Source organism: Carlito syrichta, unplaced genomic scaffold (genome assembly GCF_000164805.1).
Source record: "Carlito syrichta isolate Samal-C Ts95f unplaced genomic scaffold, Tarsius_syrichta-2.0.1 Scaffold315108, whole genome shotgun sequence".
In the NCBI taxonomy this organism is placed as follows: Eukaryota; Metazoa; Chordata; class Mammalia; order Primates; family Tarsiidae; genus Carlito; species Carlito syrichta.
In genome coordinates, this window is record NW_007259204.1 from 722,960 (window position 1) to 749,372 (window position 26,413).

Below are 26,413 nucleotides of genomic sequence, written 5' to 3' on the forward strand. Positions count from 1 at the left end.
TCTAAAAGTAGGAGAATTCTAACAGAGCAAGGGAATGGATTTTACCCATATGGCATTATTCATATAAGGGAAATGAACAGGCTATAATAAAATCTTCAGATAGAAAGTAAATGCAAGGATAGACCATTAACTGGTTAATCACAAACTGAAGGTTGGTTCAAGGAGATAACCTGTGTCTGGCAAAGATTGAGCTCCAAATCTTGAATGACTATATCACTAAACAAGTTGTGAATCAGGAAACAAAGCACGGGAGATACTAACAGAATTATTTTCAAGAAATGTATTTATGGTTAGATTAGGTTTTTGCAATAACTTAAAAAAAGCACTATAGTGCTGAAATTATCTAACTTGTTTCATGATAAGTAATGTATTTCTTGGGGGTGAGGGAAGGAAGGTAGGAAAGAAGGAAGGAAGTTACCCATATTCAATGTCAAAGTCCCATAACTATCAAGGTCCTTCTATCGTTGTGACTATGAGAATATCAATATATTGAAGGAGTTAATTGAAAAAATTACTTGCACCCACACTTGAAATTGGACTCTAAGTAGATATACTAGCCATTGATATAAACATTAAAATGAACAGGTGACAAAGTCTCATTTTAGACATAATTGAATAATAAAGTGTTTACTAGTTCAATAAGATTAAATCCAATGTAAAAGCCACATATTTTACAGCTGTCTAATTTTTTAAAATTGGCAATGTACAGAAAGCAATTACTACTGTGCAGGTTGAACATTTCTTTATGAGGTATGTTTGCATGAGGTAACATTTACAATGGAAACAATTCATACCTTTGCAATGTAAAATATATTTATACCTAAGGGTATGTTATTTCCTTAACAATGAGTAAAAAGTTTTAATATTTTATTTTCCTTAGGAAAAAAAAGAAAGAATGAAAAAGGTCTACTTATTTTAGTGCCTCTCCATCCTAGTTTTCCTGAACAGTCCTGTTTCAGCCTGTTGCTCCAATATCATTAATTAATTAATTTATCTTTGAGTCAGGGTCTCTCACTCTGTTACCCAGGCTGGAAGCTGGAGTGCAATGACAGACTCACAGCTCACCGCAGTCCGAACCTCCTAGTTTCAGGCGATTCTCTTTCCTCAGCCTCCCGAGTAACTGGAACTACAGGTATGTGCATCATGCCTGATTAATTTTTATATTTTTTGTAGAGACTAGGTCTCAAACTCCTGGGCTTAAGCGACCCTCCCATCTTGGCCTCGAAAAACACTGGGATTACAGGCATGAACCTCCATGCCAGGCAATATCATTATTTATAGGGCACATTTTCACTTACAAAAGTGTCTAAGGTGCTATTATTTCCATGTTCTATTATCTCCTGTATACCATTACTGAAATTGAATATCTAAAACAAGATAAAACAACTAACTATACTCTCACTTATCTGCTAATTATGCACATGATTTCACCTTGCTCTAAAATTTGCTTACCACACACTTTGGGAACGCATTATATATATTATGTATATATATATATACATTATGTATATATATATATACTACCTTTTATTAAAGTATATATATAATGTATATATATATACTACCTTTTATTAAAGTCATTTGCATGGTTTGCCTCCACTATCAGACTTCTGATTCCTTGGTATGTAAGAATGATCTGAATTTCCATCTTATCCTGTGTATAATAAATGTTGACAATTTTGTAAGAAATGATTGACATAAGGAACTCAGTGTTGATCCCAGATAGACTTACTTGCATTCTTTAATTTAGAAAACTAAGGATCAGAGAGCTTGATGAAACTACTAATATCAGAGAATTGTAAAGATTAAATGATGTGATAATTAAGTGATGTTCACAGTGCCTGACATCTTCATTGCCTAGCCACCTATACTGGTTACGCAGTGATGTCACATTTTTTTTAATTGTTGTCTTAGCCTAAATATACTATATATCTCAACATTGAATATTTCTTTAACTTTTAGTAGTATTTTTCATGTTTGTCAAGTCACATCACATTTTAAAACCATCAAAGATATTATCTAATTTGACAATTTCAGCCAAGTTTTGAAATATACAGAAAAGGTATTCTTATTCTCACTTTTCAGGTCAGAAACCTGGAGTGCAAAGGATGTATACAAAGTCACATGGTGAGCAATCAGGACCTAGAACCCAGACCTCTTTCTCCCAGGTTACCGTTTTCCTGGTCTAGAACTTTTTCTTTTGCATGCTTAAAATCCATTATGATACTATTTTACATTTTCTGAAATAATGTTAAAATTATGTATTAATCAATCCTAATAAAATTACTTCTGTGAATTTGTTTCCTTTGAAATAGCATCACAGTAAATATAACCACTTAGTCATATCATGGAACTTAATTGACATATGATGGCTATTTTAAGAGGAGAAAATCTATAGAATTAATACTTTCTTAAATTATGGTCATTACTGTATCATGGCCATAGGTTCTGAGGGGATGGTACTAATATTTATGTTTTTCCCTTAATTATGTTCTCTTATGATTACATAATTTCAACCTCGCTAATTTAAAAGCACTTCCTGTGTATGATCAACAATAATTGAATATTTGGTACATGTGGTGAATGTTTGTTTTATCTTCTCGCATAACAGGTGTCCGAAGATTTCATGTGGTGTCATTACCAAGATCAAATCTTCAGGAATGCATGTGGCTATAAGTCAAGAAGACTGGTAATACGAAGGCTAAGTCTTATGGAGATCAATGGATGCTTTGTAGAAAATGCAGTTCCAAGGAACGAAGTCACAACTAGTAACTAGCAATCACATATACAGAATTTTTTTTTTTAATCAGCGAAGTCTATTAAATCTACTCAGAAGTCTTTCCTAAAGTCACAATCATTAGACCACACACATTTCTGCAAAAGGGGCTTTTTCTCTACAAATGAAAAGATCTTTATTTATATGTAGGGAATCCCAAGCTGTTCCCTGACAATGGTAGCCAGTGAAAATCTTATTTTGTTTTGTTTTTATTACTCGTTGTTACAATGGCAAAAATAAAAGATATTTTTATAGTTTTATTATTTTCTTTTTTCTAATTTATTTTTATTATGCAATTGTGGGGTACAAGTAAAGATTTATTATGTAAGTAGGTTGCATGCAGATAAAGTTTGGGCTTCTAGGTGACCCTCACTCTCCTGGCAGTGGACCAGGTACCCATTGTGTTGTCACATGTCCCCTTCCTGTTCTCCTCTTTCCCTCGCTCCCTCCCCTAGCAGTGTCCAGTGATTTCTGATTCCACCCTTGTGCTAATGTGACTAGTGTATGCAGCCATGCAGAAGAACAAAATCATCATCTTCACAGCAACTTGGATGCAATTGGAGACCATCATACTAAGTGAACAATCATGGAAACAAAGAACTGAATACCACATGTTCTCACATCTACAGGTTTCTATATCTAAATCTGCTTTTATACATGTCAGAGAAGCTGGCCTTTGATAGATAGGAAAAATGTATTTTAAGCGAGAGTTTCCATCTGATTTTAAAGTTTGCCATGAAATAATTTCAGGATTCATTGTGATCTGGCAGAATTTTTTAAATGTATAGCTAGAAGCAGAGTCTTTATGAATAAACAAAAACAAAAACAAGCAATACATGCAATGTATAATTTTTCAAGTGTATAATTTCCAGTAGTATAAACTTGAAAATAAATTAAGTGATTGCCTAAAGATAGACCAACACATTCTAATTTATTCTTCTTTAGTAAGAAAATCTAAATTTATTGATTTAAACTACACAGAATATCACTAAGATAATTTCAAATCTTAAATATTGTTTTAAACTACTGACGCTAATAAGAAAATGACAGATGTCATTGTTAAAAATAGAAACAAGAGTACTCATCAAATAAATTTATTAGCTTCAAAATTTTTAATAAATGTCAATTTCTACATACTATTTTACATGTTTACCTTACTATAAATTGATGTGAGATAATTAATATTGTTCAGTCATACATACCTATGTTTGATATGTATAATTGAACATATATATTTAAGTAATATATATCTGACATGTATTTAAGGAATATAGACTTTTTGGTTATACATTTATAAATACAAACATAATACTATACACAATTTAAAAGAACATCTTATTATAAAAATTAGTTGAGCCGGGCTTGGTGGCTCAGCCTGTAATCCCACGCCTTTGGGAGGCTGAGGTGAGTGAATTGCCTGAGCCCGCAGGTTCGAGACCCGCCTGGGCAGTGAGACCTCATCTCTACAAAAATCAAAAAATCAGCTGGGCATGGTAGCGCATGCCTGTAATTCTGGCTACTTGGAAGGCTGAGGTGGAAGGATCACTGGAGCCCAGCAGGTCGAGGCTGCGGTGGCCGGGAGCGGTCATTGCACTCCAGTCTGGGTGGCAGAGTGAGACACCAACTCAAAAAAAAAAAAATTAGTTCACTACTCATAGGAGCAGAGTAGAATTTTGGTTACCCAATGCTGGGAGAGGAGGGTTTAAGGGTGATATTGGTAGCAGGATATGTTTAAACAGAAGGAATTAATTCAAGAGATCAATGGTACATCATCATAGTTTATAGCAATATATCGTACACTTGAAAATTATTATGAGATATTTTAAGTAGTTATTTCACAACAAAAGATGTGTGAGGTAATGCATATGTTAATTAGATTGATGTACCCATTTCACAATGAATGCATATATCCAAAATCATAAATATATACACCATAAATATAAACATAATCAATGTATGTAATTTGAACTTGTTAATTTAAAAAATTCATTCATTTTTTGTGTCTTGCAACCATTATATATGGAAAATAAAATTTGTAACAAAACTTCTAGGTGAAAAAGAAATAATGATGATGAATAATAAAACAAAAATGTTGGATTCGGACTTCCAGCAAGATAGCAATGGGGCAGTTTGGTCCGTGAGACCCTCTGTAAAAGAGAACATGCATAAAGACTCTCACTCTCCCCTGGGGGCTGCAAATCCCATTGTTGGCAGCCTGTTATTCACATGCTGCTCAGATGCTGCCCCAGCCACCACCACTACCACCCTACCCCTGTCTGAGGCAACCCATGGCTCTGGGATGGTGAGGCCTCCACCCAAGCACTGCATTGCTGAAACTGCCACTGCCACTGCTGCTGCCACTGCCATGTCCCACCCCTCACCCAGAACCAGGCTTGTGGAGCTCCTCCTATGCACCATGAAGCAGTGGCTGCCACTGCTACTACTGTTGCCTCCTTCCTTCCCCCCCCAACTCTGGGCAGCCTTCAACTTCTGCCCAGCATCGCTTGGCAGTCTCCAGCTACAGTGGAAAAAGAGATCAGCTTCCACCAGCTCGGCCCACCTCCCAGCAGCTTGGGATCCAAGGTAACAACATCAAAATGGGGAAGCTCCTCCCCCATGCTAAAGAGACACAGGCCAGATCTGAGTGGCAGATTTGGCAGGCTGTCCAGATCTGAACCACCCTCCACAGCAGGCCAAGAGCAAGTGACCCTAACTGAGAACAAATCTACCAGCCTGCAAAGAGAGGTAGAAATCAGAGCTGAAAGGACATTGGACTTAAAGGAAAAGTATCAGAATGCACTTGGTTCCCCTTTTTATTTATTTTTTATTCTTTGTCTGTTTGTCTTACCCGTCTTGTTTTCCCTCTCTTCTTCACTGTTATCAATAATGTTTTCATACTTGCTTTGGTTCTGTTAGTTTACTGACTTTATCCTATTCTATTTTATTTATTTTTTCTCTTTAGACCCCATCTTTGTATAGCAGAATAGCACACCAATAAGGAGGTTGTTTAGCTTGTATGTTTGTATGAATGTATGTTTTAGTTTTTTTGTGTGTTTGTTGGTTTATTTGTTATTGTTTTTACTCGTATGTCTCTGTGTTCCCTTTCATTTGTTAGTTGGTCTGTTTTCCCTCTTACTCCTGTCTCTCTCTACCTCCCTCGTCCCCTCACTCCCTGCCCCATTCTTTTCCCTTATTTTTTAACCTCATTCTGCATTCAGGGAGTAAACATATAACCCCACTGCATAGACAGGTTGCAAGGCAGTGGAAAGTGGGTTCAAAATTATCTATACACCTGTCAGTAGGTACTGGAATCTGCAGATAGATTTTGAATCACATCTCTCCCTCAATTAAGTCTCGAAACTGTGAAAAGGATTGCCCCCAACCTACAGTCCAGCTCCAAAATTGAACAGAGCCAGAGGATATACGTAAGTAAGAATAGGAGATTGAAGAAACAGAAGTAAAAGCAACCTCTCCACCCCTGAATAACAGAATTAAAGAAGATGGGGGGGGAACGTGAGGAGGAAAATCCACACAAATGAAGAAAAACCAAAAGAAGAATATAGGTCTCACACAGACCCCTGGGAGGTCAGACACTGAGAAAACAGACTTTGGACCACAAACAATAAAGAACCCACAGAATGACTGGTCACCTGCAGCAAACCCAGACAACAAGACATTAATAGAAAGGATAAAAAAAATTGAGGAGAGACAAGAGGAAAATAGGAAGGAGCTGATAACTAAAATAACAGCAGTAAAGAATACTGTGATTGAAATAAATAACAAATTAATAAGCATGGAAAGCAGAATTAGAAAAGCAGAAGAAAGAATCTCAGAGCTTGAAGACCAAAATACAGAACTAACCCAAATGGTGAAAAACATAGAAAAGAAGCTTAATGAGACAGAAAAAAACCTTCAAGAGAAGAACAGTTACTTCAAGAGACTGAACCTAAGAGTAATTGAACTTCCTGAGGCAGAAGGAGAGACAGAGACCACACTGGAACAAACATGCCATGAAATTATTCAAGAAAACTTCCCTCATCTCATCAGTGATGCAAAAATTTAAGCACAAGAGATTCAGAGAACCCCTGCAAGACAACAAATAAGAAGACCAACTCCCAGACACATAATAATTCACCTAAACAAAGTAGGTATAAAAGAAACAATCCTAAAGACAACAAGAGAAAAAGGTCAGACTACCTATCAGGGAACACCAATAAGAATAGCAGCAGATTAATCTACAGAAACCCTTCAGGCTAGGAGAGCTTGGAGCCCAATCTTCAAAGTTCACGAAGATAAACAATTTCAACCAAGAATAACATACCCAGCAAAGCTAAGCTACTTCAGTGAGGGAGAATTAAAATCTTTCCCAAACATCCAATTCCTAAGAACTTATGCTGCCTCCAGACCACCTCTACAAGAAACACTTAAGAAAATATTTAACACAGAAGAAGAGGAGAAAGGAATGGCAATGCTCCTCACAAGAGTACAGGGAAAGATGGAAAACACACATGAATCAACCCCCAAACCAAAGGAAAGACAATAAATAAACAGGAACAACAACAACTCTATAAGAACCTCATGACATGGATAAACTCCCATATTTCAATAATTAGCCTGAATGTCAATGGACTAAATGCACCACTGAAAAGACTCAGAATGGTGCACTGGATAAGAAACTATGACCTCATTATCTGCTGTATCCAGGAGACTCATTTCACTACAAAGGACACACACAGACTCAAAGTTTCAGGATGGAAAATGAGCTTCCAGGCAAATGGATCACAAAAGAGGGCAGAAGTTATAATCTTAATATCAGACAAAGCAACCTTTAAGCTATAAAAAATTTAAAAAGATACAACAGACACTATATAATGATAAAAAGTTCAATCCATCAACAAGAAATATCCATCCTAAAATATATACACCCAACACAGGAGCACCAGCATTTATAAAACAACTACTAAATAAACTAAAAAATGATATGACTCTAGCACTATTATAGCAGCGAACTTAAATACTTAAATACCCCACCGACAGCCCTAGAAAGAGCATCAAGGCAAACAAACAAACAAACAAACAAACAAACCAAGGAGATACAGAACCTAAACTTGACACTTGACCAAATGGACTTTGTGGATACCTACAGAATACTCCACCCAGCAACCACAGAATACACATTCTACTCATCGCAACGTGGAATGTACTCCATGATTGATCACATCCTTGGTCTTAAATCAAGCATAAACAAATTCCATAAGGTTGAAATCTTGTCATGCATATTCTCAGATCACAGTGAAATAAAAATAAAATCAAAGCCAACAATATTTTCCCTAAGCCCACAAAGACATGGACACTAAACAGCATGATGCTGAAAAATGACTGGGTCAACACTGAAATCAAAGAAGAAATTGAAAGATTCCTGGAAACAAACGAAAATGAAGAAACTTCTTACCAAAACCTCTGGGATGCCATGAAATCAGTTTTAAGAGGGGAATTTATATCTCTAAGTGCACACATCAATAAAATGAAAAGATCACTAGTGAAGAGTCTAACAATTCACCTAAGGGAGCTAGAAAGAGAAGACCACCAAAACCCCAAATCACAAGAAGAAGAATCCAAATCACAAAAATTAGAGCCCAAATATAGGACATAGAAGACAAAAATACCATAGAAAACATCAACAAAACAAACAGCTGGTTCTTTGAAAGAATTAATAAGATTGATGGACCTCTAGCCAGAATCACCAAGAAAAAGAGAGAAAAAGCCCAAATAAACACAATCTGAAATACTAAAGATCAAATCGCAACTGACACTGAAGTAATAAAAAGGATTATCAGAGATTACTATGTACACCTATATGGAAAAAAGCTTGAACCTAGATGAAATGGGGGAAATTTCTGACATTACACAACCTCCCCATGTTAAAACAAGAAGACGCTGAGACACTAAATAGACCAATAACAACCCAGAAAATTGACTCTGTCATACGAAAATTACCTACCAAAAAAAGCCCAGGACTGGATGGCTTTCCAGCAGAATTCTACAAAATGTACAAGGAGGAGCTGTTACCAATCCTACTGAAAATATTTCAGGCAATTGAGAAAGATGGAATTCTCCCAAAATTATTTTACAAAGCTAACATTACACTAATACCAAAACCAGGTAAAGATCCAACAAAGAAAGAGAATTACTGGCCAATATCCCTTAAGAACATAGATGCAACAATCCTCAAAAAGATTCCAGCAAACTGGATCCAAAAACACATTTCAAAAATCACCCACCATGACCAAATAGGCTTCATCCCCAGGATACAGGGCTGGTTCAACATCTGCAAGACCATAAATGCCATTAAATACATCAACAGATGTAAAAACAAGAACCACATCATTATCTCATTAGATGTAGAAAAAGTTTTTTATAAAACTCAGCATCCCTTTTTGATAAAAATGCTTCAACACCTAGGTATAGAAGGAACATATCTCAAATAGTAAGCACCATCTATGACAAACCCACAACTAACATATTACTAAATGGACAGAAACTAGAAACATTTTCCCTGAAAACTGGAACAAGACAAGGCTGCCCACTCTTATCCCTCTTGTTCGATATTGAGTTTGAAGTCCTAGAACAGGCAATAGGACAAGAAAAGGAAATCAAGGGTATCCAAATAGGAAAAAAGGAAGTCAAGTTATCCCTCTTTGCTGGTAATATGATACTATACCTTGAAAATCTAAGAGAATCTGTCAAAAACCTGCTTGCACTGATAAAAGTCTTTGACAAATCTCAGGGTATAAAATAAATGTGCAAAAGGCAGTTGCAATCCTATACACCAACAATAAGCATAGAGACCCAAATAAAAGCACAATCACATTCACAATCACCACACACAAAAAAATGAAATACCTTCGCATTTTCCTAACCAGACAAGCGAAAGACCTTTACAATGAGAGTTACAAAACACTACTCAAAGAAACCCAAGAAGACACAAACAAATGGAAAAATATTCCATGCTCATGGATAAGAAGAATCAACATTGTTATGATGTTCACCCTACCAAATGTAATCTACAGATTCAATGCAATACCCATTATGTTACCAACCTCATTCTTCTCAGACCTGGAAATGACAATACAGAAGTTCATACGGAAACATAAATAACCACGAATAACCAAAACAACCCTTAGCAAAAGAAACAAAACAGGAGGTATCACACTTCCAGACTTCAAACTTTACTATAAGGCTACAGTAATCAAACAGCCTGGTATTGGTACAAGAACAGGCACATAGACCAATGGAACAGGATAGAGATTCCAGAAGCAAGCCTCAATTCCTCAACCAACACATCTTTGACAAAGCCTCCATTAACAACCACTGGGGTGAGGAGAACCTATTCAATAAATGATGCTGGGAAAACCAACTGACCACATGCAGAATATTGAAACATACACACCTATCACCATACACAAAAAATAACTCTAAATGGATCAAAGACCTAAACGTAAAACCTCAAACTATAAGATTCTTAGAAAGCGCAGGAGATATCCTTATGGAAATTGGAACTGGGAACCAATTCCTATTCAGAACCCTAAAGGTCAATACCTTAAGAAATAAGATTGACAAGTGGGATCTCATCAAATTAACGAGCTTCTGCAAAGCAAAAGAAACCATCAAGAAAGCAGGGAGACAGCCCACAGAATGGGAAAAAATATTTGCCAACTGTATATCCAACAAAGGCCTAACATCTAGGATCTACAAGGAACTCAAATGCAATGAAAGGAAAAAACAAAAACAAAAACAAAACAGCCCCTTTAAAAAGTGGGCAAAAGATATGAATAGACACTTCTCAAAAGAAGATATATGGGCGGCCAATGGACATATGAAAAAGTGCTCAGCCTCACTCATCATCAGAAAAATGCAAATCAAAACCACACTGAGATACCACCTAACCCCAATAAGAATGGCCATCACTAATAAACAAAAAACAACAGGTGCTGGTAAGGATGTGGAGAAAAAGGAATGCTTCTACACTGCTGGTGGGAATGCAGACTAGTACAACCTCTTTGGAGGACAATGTGATTTGTGAAAGAACTAGAAATTGACCTTCCATATGACCCAGCAATTCCCCTATTGGGGATAAACCTGAAGGAACTCAAATTATTCTACAAAAAAGATACCTGCACACGTATGTTTGCTGCAGCTCTATTCACAATAGCAAAAACATGGAACCAATTGTGTTACCCATTGAAGCTGAACTGGATTAAAAAAATCCAGTCATATACACAATGGATTATTATGTAGCCATAATGAAGGACAAATATATGGATTTTTTAGTAACTTGGATGGATTTGGAGTAGATCATACTCAGTGATTTATCACAGAAACATAGAACTGAGTTCTATAGGTTCTCATTCATAAGCTGATCTAGAACAATTACAATGCTATAAGAAAGCAATTGGCAGTAGGAGGAAACCATGGGAGGGGGTGGGATTGGCAGTTGAGGAAAACTGCTAGGGGAAGGAGGGTCATACATCATCAACAAGGGTACCTGCATGATCAATGTTTATATACCTAACCCTGAAATGTACCAAACATCTTTATAATAAAAATTTTAAAAAACAAAGAATTTTTTTTTTAGTGTCTTAAAAAATTGGGGACATAGATAAAGGAATAAATAAAAATAGGAGCTACCTAATTAAGTAATTAATTTATTTTATTATTTTGTCCATCTACCTACTTATTCATTCACTGAGTTATATTGTAAGGTATACCATCAAGAAAACTGTATTAATACTTAATTAATCTTCTTGTGGGAACTCACTTGTCTTACTTAGAATGAAGAGTTTATTTTAAAAATACTTATTACTAAACATTAAAAATAGAAAGTAGGATTAATGTCACTCAGAATAACCACCTAAGAAGTTAAGATGTAAAAACATTTGAGAGTATAGATATGGGTGAAATGAAAGTTTGAAGATACCCTAAAAATTAATGTCAGGGCAAGGTTGTCACGGATCTTAAAATAATAGCAATAAAACCAAAGAAGGTTTAATTTATCCTTGAAGATATTTAAGGTTTTGTTGTTTTAAGCACAGAACTTACACAATCAGATTGAATGAGAGGATGGATTAATATAGGGAGAGCTTGGTAGCATGAAGATCATTTAGAAAGCTATTGTTTTATTTCTGACAAAAGTTTATGAGAACCTAAACACAAGCAGTGATAAAGTGCATCACATTTGTGATACATTGCCGATATAGCCTTGAGAATATTTGGACAATGCATATGTCCAAATGAGATAGAGTGAGGAGTGGGGAGAATTCAATGGGCTTTAGCTTTACTCTTGTAAAGACAATGGTGCCATCTGGTAAGATAGAGAATGACTATGATGGGAATAGACAAGGAGAAGATGGCACTGGTGTGCAATACAAAATAACAAATCAAATTAGATGCATGATTTCAGCTGCTGTCTTATATGGAGTAAGAAGTTCAAATACGGGACTCTGGAAAAAGACATGCAATGAAAATTCAAGAATAAACAAGTTTAAAATTGATCTTCTTTGCTGAAGTATAAATTTAATTAAAATACATAGAAAAACTCCTCTTCATTGTGAGATTCTTCAGTGTTTTATAGAATCATAATTTTTTAGAATCATATATAGATTGAGAAGGAATAGATAGGAAATAATTCTCCAAGGCAGATTAGAACACACAGTTGGTATGATAGAAATCAAACTTTTATTGTTATTTTTATTTTAGAGTTAAGAGATTATTTAGTATATGTTCTAAATGAACTCAAGAATTTCTGTTTTAATATTAATAGGAAAATGATCTTTTCTACTCAAGCTATCTAGCCTCATTATGTTTATTTTTAAAAATTTAAACTTAATTTAAGATATGTAGTATAATTTATCTATTTATACATAGAATTAATAAATCATTTATTTCTATTGAATGAATTATTTTCTATTTAGGTAATGTGCATTTCAATGGAAATGAGCTATTTGGATAATTTGATACAGTTAACTTTAAATTATCTATATTTCCAACATTCTACATCATGTAAACTTCTGTGCCATGGAAGAAGACAACTGATCAATAGTCTTTTTCATAGTTGTTGAATTCAAGCTGCTTTGTAGGTCAGCATCTCCAAGAAACAATTTCAGGCTTTTTCAAGGTTCAGATTATTCTTCGTTTCATAGAAGGAAACTAGAGTGCCAGCAAAGCAGAGGCAGAAAATCCATCAAACCAAACCTTCTGTATACTCACATTTAAAACCTGAAGTAAATCTTATGGAACTCATGCTGTATTTTGGAGCAAAACCAAAATTAACACACTTAAATTGGGGGCTAGAACAACAAAACCAACCATAAGCCATACAGTCAGATTATTTGCACATTTTTTTTGCCATTGTGATCACAATATGGAAACCATAAGAGTGAAGTACTTGACCATTGGACAGACAGTGGATCAGAGTTTAGTAGACTTTTTCTATAACTAATCCTACAACAAACATAAGAAATGTATCTTGAAAATGACTCTTTCAACAATATCCTGAATAAAGCTGAAACAAAACACTTGCACAAAAAGGCTAATTGCAAATAAGTTAGTTGAAACTACTATTCTATCAGTTTACCTACTGGTTCAGGAATAGGGGCACAAATACCATGAAAAGTTATCTGAGTCAACTCCGAGCACAAACTCAGTTGTATTTAAAATGTAAATATTTAAGATCTTTAATTTCTTATATTTCATGTTGTTATTGATGATATGAGTGTGTGTGTGTGTGTGTGTGTGTATGTGTGAGTGTGTGTGTGTGTATGTGTGTGTGTGTGTGTGTGTGTGTAAACATAGAAAATTGATGATGCATAAATTTCTGAGAAAGTAAGTGTTACTACTGGCTCCTATTTTATTCCAGAAAGGATCCTTTGAGAAAGTCAGTGTAAGTCTGCTTTAAATATATTCTTTCACATATTTAGAGATTTACAATTGCTCCTCTGTTTTACTGCTTAAAAGTTTATCTAAGTATATGTGTGTGTGTGTGTGTGTGTGTGTGTGTGTGTGTGTATGCATGTATAATATTCATACACTATACACTATACCCACACATTGTATTCAAATTACACTCAAAAATGCATATATAGTCTTTCAAATATAGTTTAAAATATATAAAGTCCTTCATACACATTTTTATTCTTTTAAGAACAGTTTGAGTAGGAGGCAGAATTTTAAATAAAAAACAAAGTACAGACTGTTACTTAAAGGAACTAAAGTACTACGATGTAGAACTTAAACAAATTTGTAAACATTTTACAAAATAAATCATAAATCCGCAGTATGTCAGATGTTTCACTAGGAGAAACATTTTAAACTCCAAATTTAATAAACATCAAACTTGACGTCTCAAAAGAAAATCAACTGAACTAGCAAAAGTCAAAGCACTTTTATATGTTTAGAAATGCCGTAAACAAGGAGGAAATAAAATAATTATTTGGCTTTTTGTTGGGACTAGCATTATAATAAATTCTCTATCTGTTGTAAACTCCTCAGGGGTAATATATTAAAATACATACTCTAGTTACTAAGCATTTATTTTTGGTTCTAGGCTATATGCATATAATACCATTTAATTCTGAAATTTAGTACTGATTTGGTTGGGCAATATCAAAAATACGCCAGAATACATTTAGGAAGGAAGCTAACACAAAATTACACATACATACATTATAATAAATCCATCATTTTATTGAAATTTAAATGTAGAACATCTTTTTAAAGAATCTAGATAACATTCACATTGCCCTTTAGCTATTTTTAATAAAGGAATGAAATTATAGAAATAAATAAGGATAGCAGAAATGAGAAAGAGAGAAAAAGGGAAAAGAAAGGAGAAACAAATATTTCTTTCTAAAAATGTCACTCAAGGGTCACCTATCTCACAGGAGTTATGTGGAAACTTTTGATATCTATGATCTTGTTTCCAGATGAGACCATTTCTAGCACTTGGTTAGTCAATCCAGTCTCCAAATGATAATTATATAGTCTTTAAAAAAATCTCTAAACCAGAACTTTAAACTCATGGGAAGAAAGAAAAAATTCAAAATAGAATATATTTCTTGTTGCAAAATCTGAAATAATGTCACCAGTGTTTGCCTCTCTCTAAATCTAACCCAAAGTGACAAAGAAAATTAGAAATAGGCAGTAAAACTTCATCTTTAATAAATCAGTTATCAATAATCTCAAGCCAGAATACAAAAGAAGATGAAAAGACAAATGCCGTAGAAAAGGGACTGAGATAGGAGCTGATAAAAAGAGCAGGTACCTGCCGCTGGAGAAAGTCAGCATGAAAGGTGCAAAACAAAGTTCTTCAGAGCACAAAACTGATAAAAATAATTAAAAAGTAAATACTTGCTTGAATCATAAAGTTGGGCCAGTTTTGAATCACAGAATGTTGGGGGCAGAAGAGAAGACACTGACAGAAGTCAGAATTTCAGAGACATGATTGTGAAAGTCTTGAGGACTCATGAAAAAACAAACAAACAAACAAAACAAAAAAACTACCACTCTACAATGCTGAGGTGAAGAAAAGGCTATCTAGCCAAGGCAGCATAGTGAGGCTTTGGCTGTAGAATACATAAATAAATACATAAATTCATAAATAGCCAGTTGTGGTGGCGTGTGGCTGTAGTTCACAGACACTGAGAGGCTGAAGCCAGAGTATCTCTTGAACCCAGAAATTAAAGGCTCGGTGAGTATGATGGCGCCACTACACTATAGCCTGAGTGACAGAGTGAGACCCAACCTCTTAAGAAAAAGAGCGAGAAAAAGAAAAGGATATCAAGTTTATCTCTTTGTTTCTCTGTGTGTCTCCCTTTCCCTGACCTCTCTCTCTCATACACGCACACACGTGTGTGTTTGCTTGCATACACACACACACACACACACACACACACACACACACACAATTGAAAAACCAAGATCATGCATTGTTTTACTCTGAGCCAGGGAATCTTCTGCCTATTTCTCTCTGACAAGGACATTACCATAACTTGCACGTTTCCACAAATACTGTTATAAAAAACTCATTTTACTTTAAGTAAGAAAAAAGTTAAAAAGGAATCATTGCAAAATGAACTGATATGTTTATGTATGCATGTATATATGAAACTAGTAAATACATTTGAACAGGGCAAGACTTCTCATATAAGCAGTATTTACCAAACATTATTAAAATTACAATCAGATATTTTTTGAGAAAAGTAAAAAGCTAATGCAAATATTACTGTACAACAAAATCTTTAAGGACATGTAAAGGACTCATGGAGGAAGTCAGCTAATAAAATGAGAAGAAAAACAACGGCAGAATTACAGAAAAAATAGAGAATAAAGTTAAATATATTGTAGCTACAAAGGCTTTATTAAAAAATTAATAAAAATCATGTTAATAATGCAAATACAATTTAAAAGACAGGCTTGAGAATAATCAATAAAATAAAGTAGCAAAGCTTTTAAAAAAATCTTTAAAGAATAGTAAAAAACTGTTAGAAATGTGAATAAGCAAAAAAACACATATATAAATAATGACTAGACTAAATGGAAATTTGTCATTCAAGAAAATTTTCCAAGCAATAAAGACACAAATCTACAGGTTGGAATGGTATCCTATGTTCTATTAACAACAATGACAATAACAATAAATATTATTCAACATCAAAACATGGCCTGGTAAAATTACTGGATTTCCAGTGGTAGAAGAAAAAGATTATCATTAATAGAAAACAAAGAATAAGTCATCCCCAGGTATAAATGGCCAGCAATTTTCACTGTAGCAGCATTCAAGTCTAGAAGACAATAGAATACTGTCAACAAAGCCTTACTGGAAATAAAATGGTACCTAAAAATGTCACCCAAAGCTGATAATCAACTATAAGAGAGATGAATATATATTTTAAATAATGAAAAGACAAAAATTATGATTTCAAGAATTTTTCTTTTAATCTTAACTTACCATTAATTAGCAAATAATAATTGCATATATTATATATGTATGTGGTACAATGTGAGGCATTGTATATGATTACTTCTTGATGATACTGTTAGAAGATGAATTGTGGCCAAAAATGCTATAAATTAAGATGTTTGGTAAAAAATATTGGTGATGAGCTATTAATCTGTTTAAATGTAAGTCTCTGAATAACATAACTAAAAATAGTAATACTCAAACACATTGCAAAAAATATAAGCAAAAAATTTAGCAAGAAAATTCAAACAAAAAGAAAAAAGGGACAAAAATTTTACATTTATTTCTCCTTACGTGTCTTGTTGTTGTTGTTTGTTTTATTTTGTGTTTTCTGCCTATTTCATGTAAATGAAGCAGATATACTAGCCACGTATGTTGAGATACCACTGTCTCTTGCAATAGTTTTACATGCATGATAACATATATGGTGTGGGTGTTAATATAATGGAATAATCTGGCAGAACTATGGTAAATAAAAGATTATGCTAAAGGATCCATAGACTTCTGGAGATGGTGCTAGCACACTTCTAGCATTGGTCCTCAGAAACTTGGAGAAATTGATAGTCCTTAAAAACTAAAGAAGAAATACCAGAATTATCAAGATAAACAGTTAAAAATAAATCATAAGTTCAAATAAATGCTAAATTATGTATTTTATTTAAGGCTCCAAAACTGAACATGTTCTGCAGGAAGGCCTGCAGACTGCAATTTGAATCAAAATGATAAGGCTTATGCTTTTCACAGGGATACCAACTTCATTGAAAGTCCTGTGTTGTTCTTCCCCTATAGGCCAGAACTGACTATAGGAAATGCCATTGCTAAAGTAGACTCCCTGTTGGTCACGAGGATGATGGGATTCCAGATCTATAAAAGCCCAGGTGGAGACCCATAACCCTCAAAGCAAATTTGGCACAATTATAATGAGCACCGAGATTAGAGAGAACCTCAAGGTATCCACAGAGAGCTATGAGGAACATTTAAGAGAATAATAATCTGTAGCAACAGTAGTCTGGAAGACAAACAGAGTGTTCAATCTATACCAAAAAAAATCAAGCATAAATTATTAGGAAACTGAGTGCAAAGCATTTCAACAAAAATCACTGTCCCTTGACTAGTTTTCAGACCCTAAACTCATGAGTTGGAACAAACCAGGTGGTCAGGAGAATTCATACAACACAGCAAGTTACATCAATGGCTCTACCAACACTTCCCAAAAGTACCTATAATCATTTACTTCCTTACTACATTTAGAAGAAGAAATTCCAGTTATTTCAAAGATGTTAGACTTGGGTTCAATGTAACATTGACATTTAGGTTTTTGAAGTTTTATTGTCCTCATGATAGAATGAGAGCATTTGGAGGCAAGGTAAAAAGGCACCTGACCCAGTGCAGCTTAGAGTAGGTCAACTGTATCCAGTCATCGTTTCCTCAGTCCCTGAATATATACTTAAGATGGTCAAACTGCTTAGTGGATAGAACACTTGTATTTTTTAGGAGGATGAGCACTGTAGAGAATGCCAAACTGGAAGTCTCTAAACCTATATCCACCCTCTGGCCAGTATCATAAAATGAATGAAAAACGACATAATAGCACCTTGGGATAGTGCCACTCTTGAAGACAAAATGATGACCCACTATCATTTCTTCACTTAATTCACCAGAATGGTCCCTATAAAAAACATACATCACCATAATTATGACAGCGTCTCATATTTTGCAATCAACAATCAAAAAGCTCTTTTGGGTTATTCCTGACCTAGAATTCTCAGTGGGATTAATGAGTCTCTCTTGGCTTTGTGTTACAATTCATCCTCTGTTACTGCTCAACTCTACCTTTTATTCTTCCACAGATGTTTTCTTTTTTTAAAGTTTTATTGGAATATAAATGATGTACAAAAATATTGCAATTTTATCAAGCTTAACCAAGTATTAGCTCAATCGTTCCTGTTGTACCAGATGTGTAACATCTGATTCAGCATTTTTTGTGGGGGGGGAGTCAGGGGTCACTCTGTCACCCAGGCTCACCTCAGCCTCAACTTCCTTTACTCAGGTGATCCTTCTACCTCAGCCTCCCAAGTAACTGGGACTACAGGCACCTGCCACCACACTGGGCTAATTTTTAATTTTTTTTGTAGAGACAAGGTCTTTCTATGTTGCGTAGGTTGCTCTCAAACTCCTGGGCTCAAGCAATTCTCCTGCCTCAGCCTCCTAGGGTACTGGAATCACAGACATGTGGCACCATGCCTGGCCTGATTCAGCATTTTCATATTGCCTCAGGTATGATGTATGTGTCCAAGAATGCAGATTTTTTTTTTTTTTCTGTATCTATCAGGCAGGAGGGTCAGGAACAACGTAAATTCATTTGAGACAGATAACAGTACACATTATACATATATAAAACAGTATACCATATATATGACATATTATACATATATAATATGTATCATAGTAAACATATATACATATAATATGTTATCTCTCCCATCCTTTATTATAGCATTATCTGAAGGTAACTTTTCTGTCTGGACATCCTGCAGACTTTCACATTGATCCACCATATTGAAGATGCTATGATGATCAAATGAGATGAGCAATTAATTCAAATACAGTAAAAGTATATTTGGGTATATTTGCTATGTTTATAGTATATTGTGCAACTAAGCCTCTTGCAGCAGGATATGTGTACAGTGACCATTGTTTACACGTGGAGGCATCTCTGCAGGACAAACTCCCAAAGGTGCAATTGCTGAATGAGGGACCATTTGCATTGTACAATTGTATTTTATTTTATTTTGGTTCCAAAAGTTTCACCGAACAACTTGGTGAGTATAGTTAATAATAATGTATTGTGGATTTCCAAATTGTTAAAAGTAAATTTCAAATGCTTTCACCACAAAAACGATATGTATATAAGGTGATGTGTATGCTCATTATCTTGATTTAATCATTCCACATTGTATACATATATCACAACATCACATTGCACCCTAAAATTATATGATTAAAATTTGTCAATTAAAATTTTTAAAAAATTAAAAACAGAGCAAAAATACATTGATGTCCTTGGGATGATACATGTGCTCTAGATGGTGGGAGACAAACCCTACAAAGATTCAGGAGCATAAGGGAAGTTGATAGGACATTCAATCAATGTTCTGGAGCATGCAGGGACAGCTCATCCAAATTAAAGACACATTATTGAACCTCACATCTCACACTATTATAATGGAAGCACAACAGTTGGTAGTCTCTTGGCTTCTGATGGTACAAATATCACCATGATCCATCACCTGGAGATATAACTGGCTGGCAACTTTAAATGAGTCTCAGCATGGGAAAATACTTGATACCAGGTCCAGGCTTATGTGCAAGTACACTTGGTTTTTGCACCATGAGAATCAACAGATTCTATAGTACTAGAAGTACTAGTGGTATTAGTGATAAAACATTTTGTGAAGTTTAGGAGTATTTCAATCCCCAGAGAATTACAACATAGACCTCTAGGATTAGAGTTAGAGATGTTATTTGATGGCAAATAAAATACAAAGTAGATGGCCTCCAGATCAACTATAGAGTCAGGTACCAGGTGTCACAACTCATCCTACTGATCTCTGTATATAATTTGCACCCCCAGAAGGTCCATAAGAATCCTAAGCAGTGTGTTTCAAAACTGATAAGAAACAAGGTCGAGTGTGATGGATTATGCCTATAATCTCAACGCTTTGGGTAGCTGAGATGAGAGGATCACTTGAGACCAGAAGTTCAAGATTAGTATGGGCAAAAGAACAAAACCCTCATCTCTAAAATTAAAAATTTAAAAATTAAAATAAAAAGGTATAAAAGAACTGATAAGAAGCAAGTAAAACTCTGTGCTACATTTGATTTCTACTGGAGGCTGTCCAGCCTAGGAATGAAACTCTCGTTTCCACTGCTCCTGGGAATGTTGGTGGCTGACAGCTATGAGAAGTGCCCTCAGTTAGAAAGGACCATTGTATTCAAGGTCACTCTCCTTTTTTTTGGTGAGTCCATCCCCAATTATTGATTGGTGCAGAGACATAAAGACTGAAGCCTCTTGCCTGAATGTGAGACAGCTCTCCTGGGTCATTCTGCCCTAGAGTTCTTGGGGGATTGGTGAGACTCTCTTGGCTTTGCATCACGATTCATCCTTTGCTTCTGCCAAATTCTTCACCTTTCATTCTCCCACCGGTATATTCTTTTATTTTTAAAAAAACCTTTATTGAAATATAAATGATGTACAGAAAAACCGTACTTATGTCAAAAGCTCTCTACAAAGATGTTTTTACATGCCAATCTTCATCTCAGACTTTGTTTCCTGGGGAATGGAACCTGCAATGTATTCACTATGATAAGTAACAAATGCCTTTATTCTACATCTAGAAATATACACAGGCAAAGGGATGAAGTTATGTGTGCAAAGTTCTCTGTTTCACAGTTTGTAATGGCAAAGAATCAAAAGAACATGTGGGACATTAAGAGAGCATTAATTATAGCATCTATAATAATTAAAAGTAATGACACATTCTTATATATAACAACTGAGAAAGACAATCATTTTAAAATATTGACATATAAATAAAAATATAATAAATACAATTTATGATCTGAATTATGTCAAAATGCTTGTAAGACAGGAGACCCAGAAAACCAAAATTTATAAAAAATTGTGCATTTATTCACATATGTTTAAGCTTTAGTCATCTTCAGAGTACTCTGTGTTTGATGCAACACACCTATCGAGATGCTTTTTCCACTGCTCAAAATAGTTTTGAACTCATCAATTTGGTGACTTTTAGTGCTTCTGTTGTTTTTTGTTTAACCTCTTTCACACTGGCAAAAAGTTTCCCTTAGAGACATTTTTTCATCTGAGGAAACCCAAAAAAAGTAGCTTGGGCAAGATTGGGTGAATAGGGTGGGGCATAGGGCTCATGCCATTTTGGGTTGAAAACTGTAGAACACTCAGAGTCGTGTGTGCAATATGTTACCCATCATGAAATAAGCAAATGCATGGAAAAATCACTGAAGCCCAGCACAGCTTCTCACAACAATGCTGGCTGATATGCTGATGCCAGTGGTTTCCTAGAACACTTACCTTGGAGAGTGTGGAGGAGCATCTTGTAGTACAAAAGGACTTTCCTCCAAAAATAATTCTGTTTTTTTTGGATCCTCCTTGTATGTATACTTATGTACATACAGTAAATCTCTAGATGCATACAAGAGGTCGTAAGACAAATGGAGTAAAAGTGTACTTGGAGGTTCACCTATTCTAGATTAAAATGCTATGTATCTTATATGACCTGTATAAACTTAAGAAGGTTATTTATCTGAGTCTCAGTTCTCTATATATTGGGATAACAAGTCTCACGTGGGGTCTAAATTACCTGTGAAGCACTTAGAAAAGTACCTGGAATGGAATGGCCACTTTAAGACTATTAAGTATAGATACCTTGAAAAGTGGATTGGGTGGGAGATGGAAAATTTTTTTTCTTAATATAATTCTATAACAGTACCTTTGTTAGTATATGGGCTATTCTTAGAATAAACGACTTTCCTTCTTCAAAAATGATTTCATTTTCTTTTTAGTTTTGAAGCCTCTTTTTCTTCTGTAGTATGGGTCAGAAGCACATACTTTTTTCCCCCTTTTGTTTTCTTGGGTTTATCTTTTATCTGTAAAGATATGTCTCTGCAAGAGGGTAAATGCATTTTCTTTGATTTCCCTCATGCCCACCTGAGGGCTGTACAATTCTTGTAACACAATGTACTGAAAGTGTGATGAATATACATTTTACTTGTTCTTTGCAGGGCATCTTTTGATTGGTTGACATCATCAGGTGACCTTCTGCTCTGATTGGCATCATTGCCAAAGCAATGATGTGGATTTGGCCTCCTCCTTTTCTGGTGCTTACCTTTTCTTTGGCATAAAGAGCATTGCTGCACCAGTGAGAAGCCCCTTTCCTTGCCATGTTTCTGCTGGAATAGTCTTTTCACAAATCCTGAAGCTTCCCCGATTAGCAACTTCTGAATGAAGTTGGCCTACAATGGTGCAAGAGATTCTTGCTTCTTGTCCTCACATTTCTAAAATAGAAGAAAAGGTTAGCACTTCAGCTTTTGCACTACTATGCTGTGAAAGATTTTTAGGAGATAGCTCTCTAGCTTTGTTTTATTTGTTTTTATTAATCCTGTGATACTGTATTTCCTTGTATTATTCCTGGCAAGTGGATGTTACTGTGTTTTGCCAGAATTGATGACATCTTCCTTCTCTTTTTTAGTTTGCTCTTGTTACTTTAAAAAAGACACAAAAGGGTCAATTTAGATAATTATGAACAATTTTGCACCTTAAATTTTTTTAAACCATCATGTTATCATCATCAGTGATTTTATAGAAATTCATTTTTTTAAAAGAATTTGTGGTATTTACTGGAGAAAAGTTTATTGCTCCACATATGCTCAACTGTCAAATATTTGACTTCCTATAAAGCAGTGTAGAAGTTCTCCTCTATAAAGATTTTGCAGGGAGACAGCAATGATTTCATATCCTTTGGGGATGTCTTCAGCAGTGAGTAAATGCCAAATTGACTAGTCATAGTAGAAAAATTGTATGGTGGAAGAAATAGACCAAATTTTGACAAATGTCATATTGAAGCCAGGAAGATTGGCCATCAAGTTGCTGAAAGATCATTTTGCCTTCCAGAGCTTGACTGTAAGTAAATAGAAACAATCTTTTACTGTTTTGTTTTGAGTGTCAGACAGGCATAAGTTAACAGTCAATGCACACTACTTCATGTTGCTACATATATCAAAATATAGTGTAATTTTGAGTAGCAAAGGTTGGGTTTAATTTTTACTTCAGAGTTTCTAATGGGAATGTTTTAATAATGTTGATTTAAAAAAACACTTCAAGTGTATAAGTTATATATTGTGTTAAACTTTAGAATGTTTAATAATTTATTAATTTATATTGCTATTAGAAGATAAAATTGTGAAGTATGTAAAAATTCTGACTTATGGATATCTACCAGCTGATATTTTCTAATCTGTTGTCCAGGTGGCCAAGGCATTTATGCTGTTACCTAATGGACTACTTAAGTTTAGGTCCTATCCTTTTGAATGTTCCTATCATCTTCTTTCCATTAAATGGTGTCTGCTTATGTCCCATGTTCTTAATAATTGGTTCAGTGCCTGACTAATTATTATATTATTCCAAGTGATGAGTAAAATAAAATGTTCATCCTTTTCTCACACATTTTTACTTCAAGACAATGCTTTGATTTATCCATTTTGCTCCAGTTTTCATTAAGTCCAGACAGTATGCTAATATTGTTGAGGATAATGGCCATTCCAACCCTGGATTCTATTTTTGTTTTAATTGAAATAAGCAGATTTGATATCTTTTTTGACAATCATAATTTACTGTTTTTCATGTTTATTGTATTTGTAATTTTTATTAACAGAGAATATAAATATATAGTGATGTTTATATGCTTGCTTGTTTTCTCTATTTCACAAAAATCCATATATTCAAAAAACCAATTGAATGTCATTTATTATACTTACCTGTGATCCCCCAGACTCTAAATAAATGGCAATTATTTAATAGTAAAGTCTTTATATTTTTAATTCCAAATTATAGATACTGTAATATACAGTTGGAAAAGTAGTATAGTTGTTATCAGTTACCTGCATAATACCCATTCTCTCTTGCCAATTTCCTTACATAACTGATTTTATTCAGGTAGATTTCCCCTCCTTTGCATTTCATGTATTAAATGAGAAGTTGATCTTATGTTGATACCTTGGGCTAGGTGTGCATCTGATCTCTCTAAGAGACTGCATTTCAACTCTGAATGCATATCAGAATCACTTGCCAGATTACAAATGTTTCCTGAACCTCAAACTGCACCCAAGGCAGATGAAATCTAAATCTCTCAGGGTGAGGCCAAGGTCTTAGCATTTTCTAAATGGTTTCAGTATTCACCCAAGTTTACTCGCTTCCCTACAGTGGCTGATTTAGGAATGGAAACCTAAATTATTTTGCATTGATTTTACATAAGTATTTGATGCAATTCTAGTCAAAGAGTTATGACATTTGCTGAGATCTAATGAGAACAATTCTTTCTCACTTTAATGAGGCAGCCACCATAATTGATGCTCTCTTTAATTTGATGTCATAAGGTATAAATGTGAAGCCAGGATGACTAATTTAACTTTGCCAGAGTGAGTTTATTGACACATTCAGCATACAGAATATGGTACAGCCAACATTATCTCAGGGAAATGGTGTCATTTCCTCTGTCAACAATTCAACTTATCTCTGGACTTACATTTAAATGAGCTTCTATTTGTGTTATCAGTTAAACCTGCTTGAATCATACATTCTTAATTTATGGTTAAAACTATTTCTAAAAGATGAAAGTCACAACTGACCCTGAAGAAATACAAAAGATTAGCAGAGATTACTGTGTACCCTTGTATGGAAACAAACTCAAAAACCTAAGTGAAATGGAGGGCTTTCTAACAGCATACAACCTCCCCATGTTGAAACAAGAAGATACGGAGACACTAAATAGATCAATAACAACCCAAGGAAATTGATTTCGTCAAAAGAAAACTACCCCCCCCAAATAAAATATAACCTGGACCAGATGGTTTTCTAGCAGAATTATACAAAACATACAAAGAGAAGCTGATACCAATCCTATTGAAAGTATTCCAGGCACTGAAGAAATATGGAACTCTCCCCAAATCATTTAATGAAACTAACATTACATTGATACCCAAACCAGGTAAAGATCTAACAAAGAAAGAAAACTGCAAGCCAATATCCTTGATGAACATAGAGGCACAAATTTTCAACAAGATTCTAGCAAACCGGATCCTACAACACATATCAAAAGTCATCCACCATGACCAAGTAGGATTCATCCCCAGGATGCAGGGCTGGTGCAACATCTGCAAGACCATAAATGTAATTAAATACATCAACAGATGTAAAAACAAGAACCACATGACTATATCATTAGATGTAAGTATCTCTTCTTGATAAAAACCCTTGAACACCTAGGCATAGATGGAACGTACCTCAAAATAGTAAGAGCCATCTATGATCAACCCACAACGAACATACTGCTGAATGGTCAGAAATTGGAAGTATTTCCCCTGAAAACCAGAACAAGACAAGGATGCCCATTCTCACCCCTCCTGTTTAACATTGTGTTGGAAGCCCTAGCTGGAGCAATTAGACAAGGGAAGAAAATCAAGAATACCTAAATAGTAAAAGTGGAAGTTAAGTTATCCCTCTTTGTGAGTGACATAATCCTATACCTTGAAAACCCAAGATAATCTGGTAAAAATCTCCTTGCGCTGATAAAGGACTTTGACAAAGTCTCAAGATGTAAAACAACCATGAAAAAGACAGTCACAATTCTATACACCAACAATAAACAGACAGAAAGTCAAATAAAAAGCACAATCCCATTCACAATAGCCACACAAAAAAATGAAATACTCTTGACATCTTCCAAACCAAAGAAGTGAAAGGCCTTTACAATAAAAACTACAAAATACTGCTCAAAGTAATCCAAGAAGACACAAACAGAAAAATA

The 26,413-nt window shown here is 34.8% G+C and overlaps 1 protein-coding gene across 1 annotated transcript in view; it reads right to left on the minus strand.

Annotated features, from left to right (window-relative positions):
• Positions 1-26,413, minus strand: part of LOC103274897 (protein eyes shut homolog) — an 872,098-nt gene that overhangs the window by 645,940 nt on the left and 199,745 nt on the right. Inside the window, 2 exon segments of the mRNA XM_021706071.1 lie at positions 21,904-22,014; positions 22,718-22,844. Of these exon segments, the coding sequence (XP_021561746.1) occupies positions 21,904-22,014; positions 22,718-22,844 (238 nt within the window).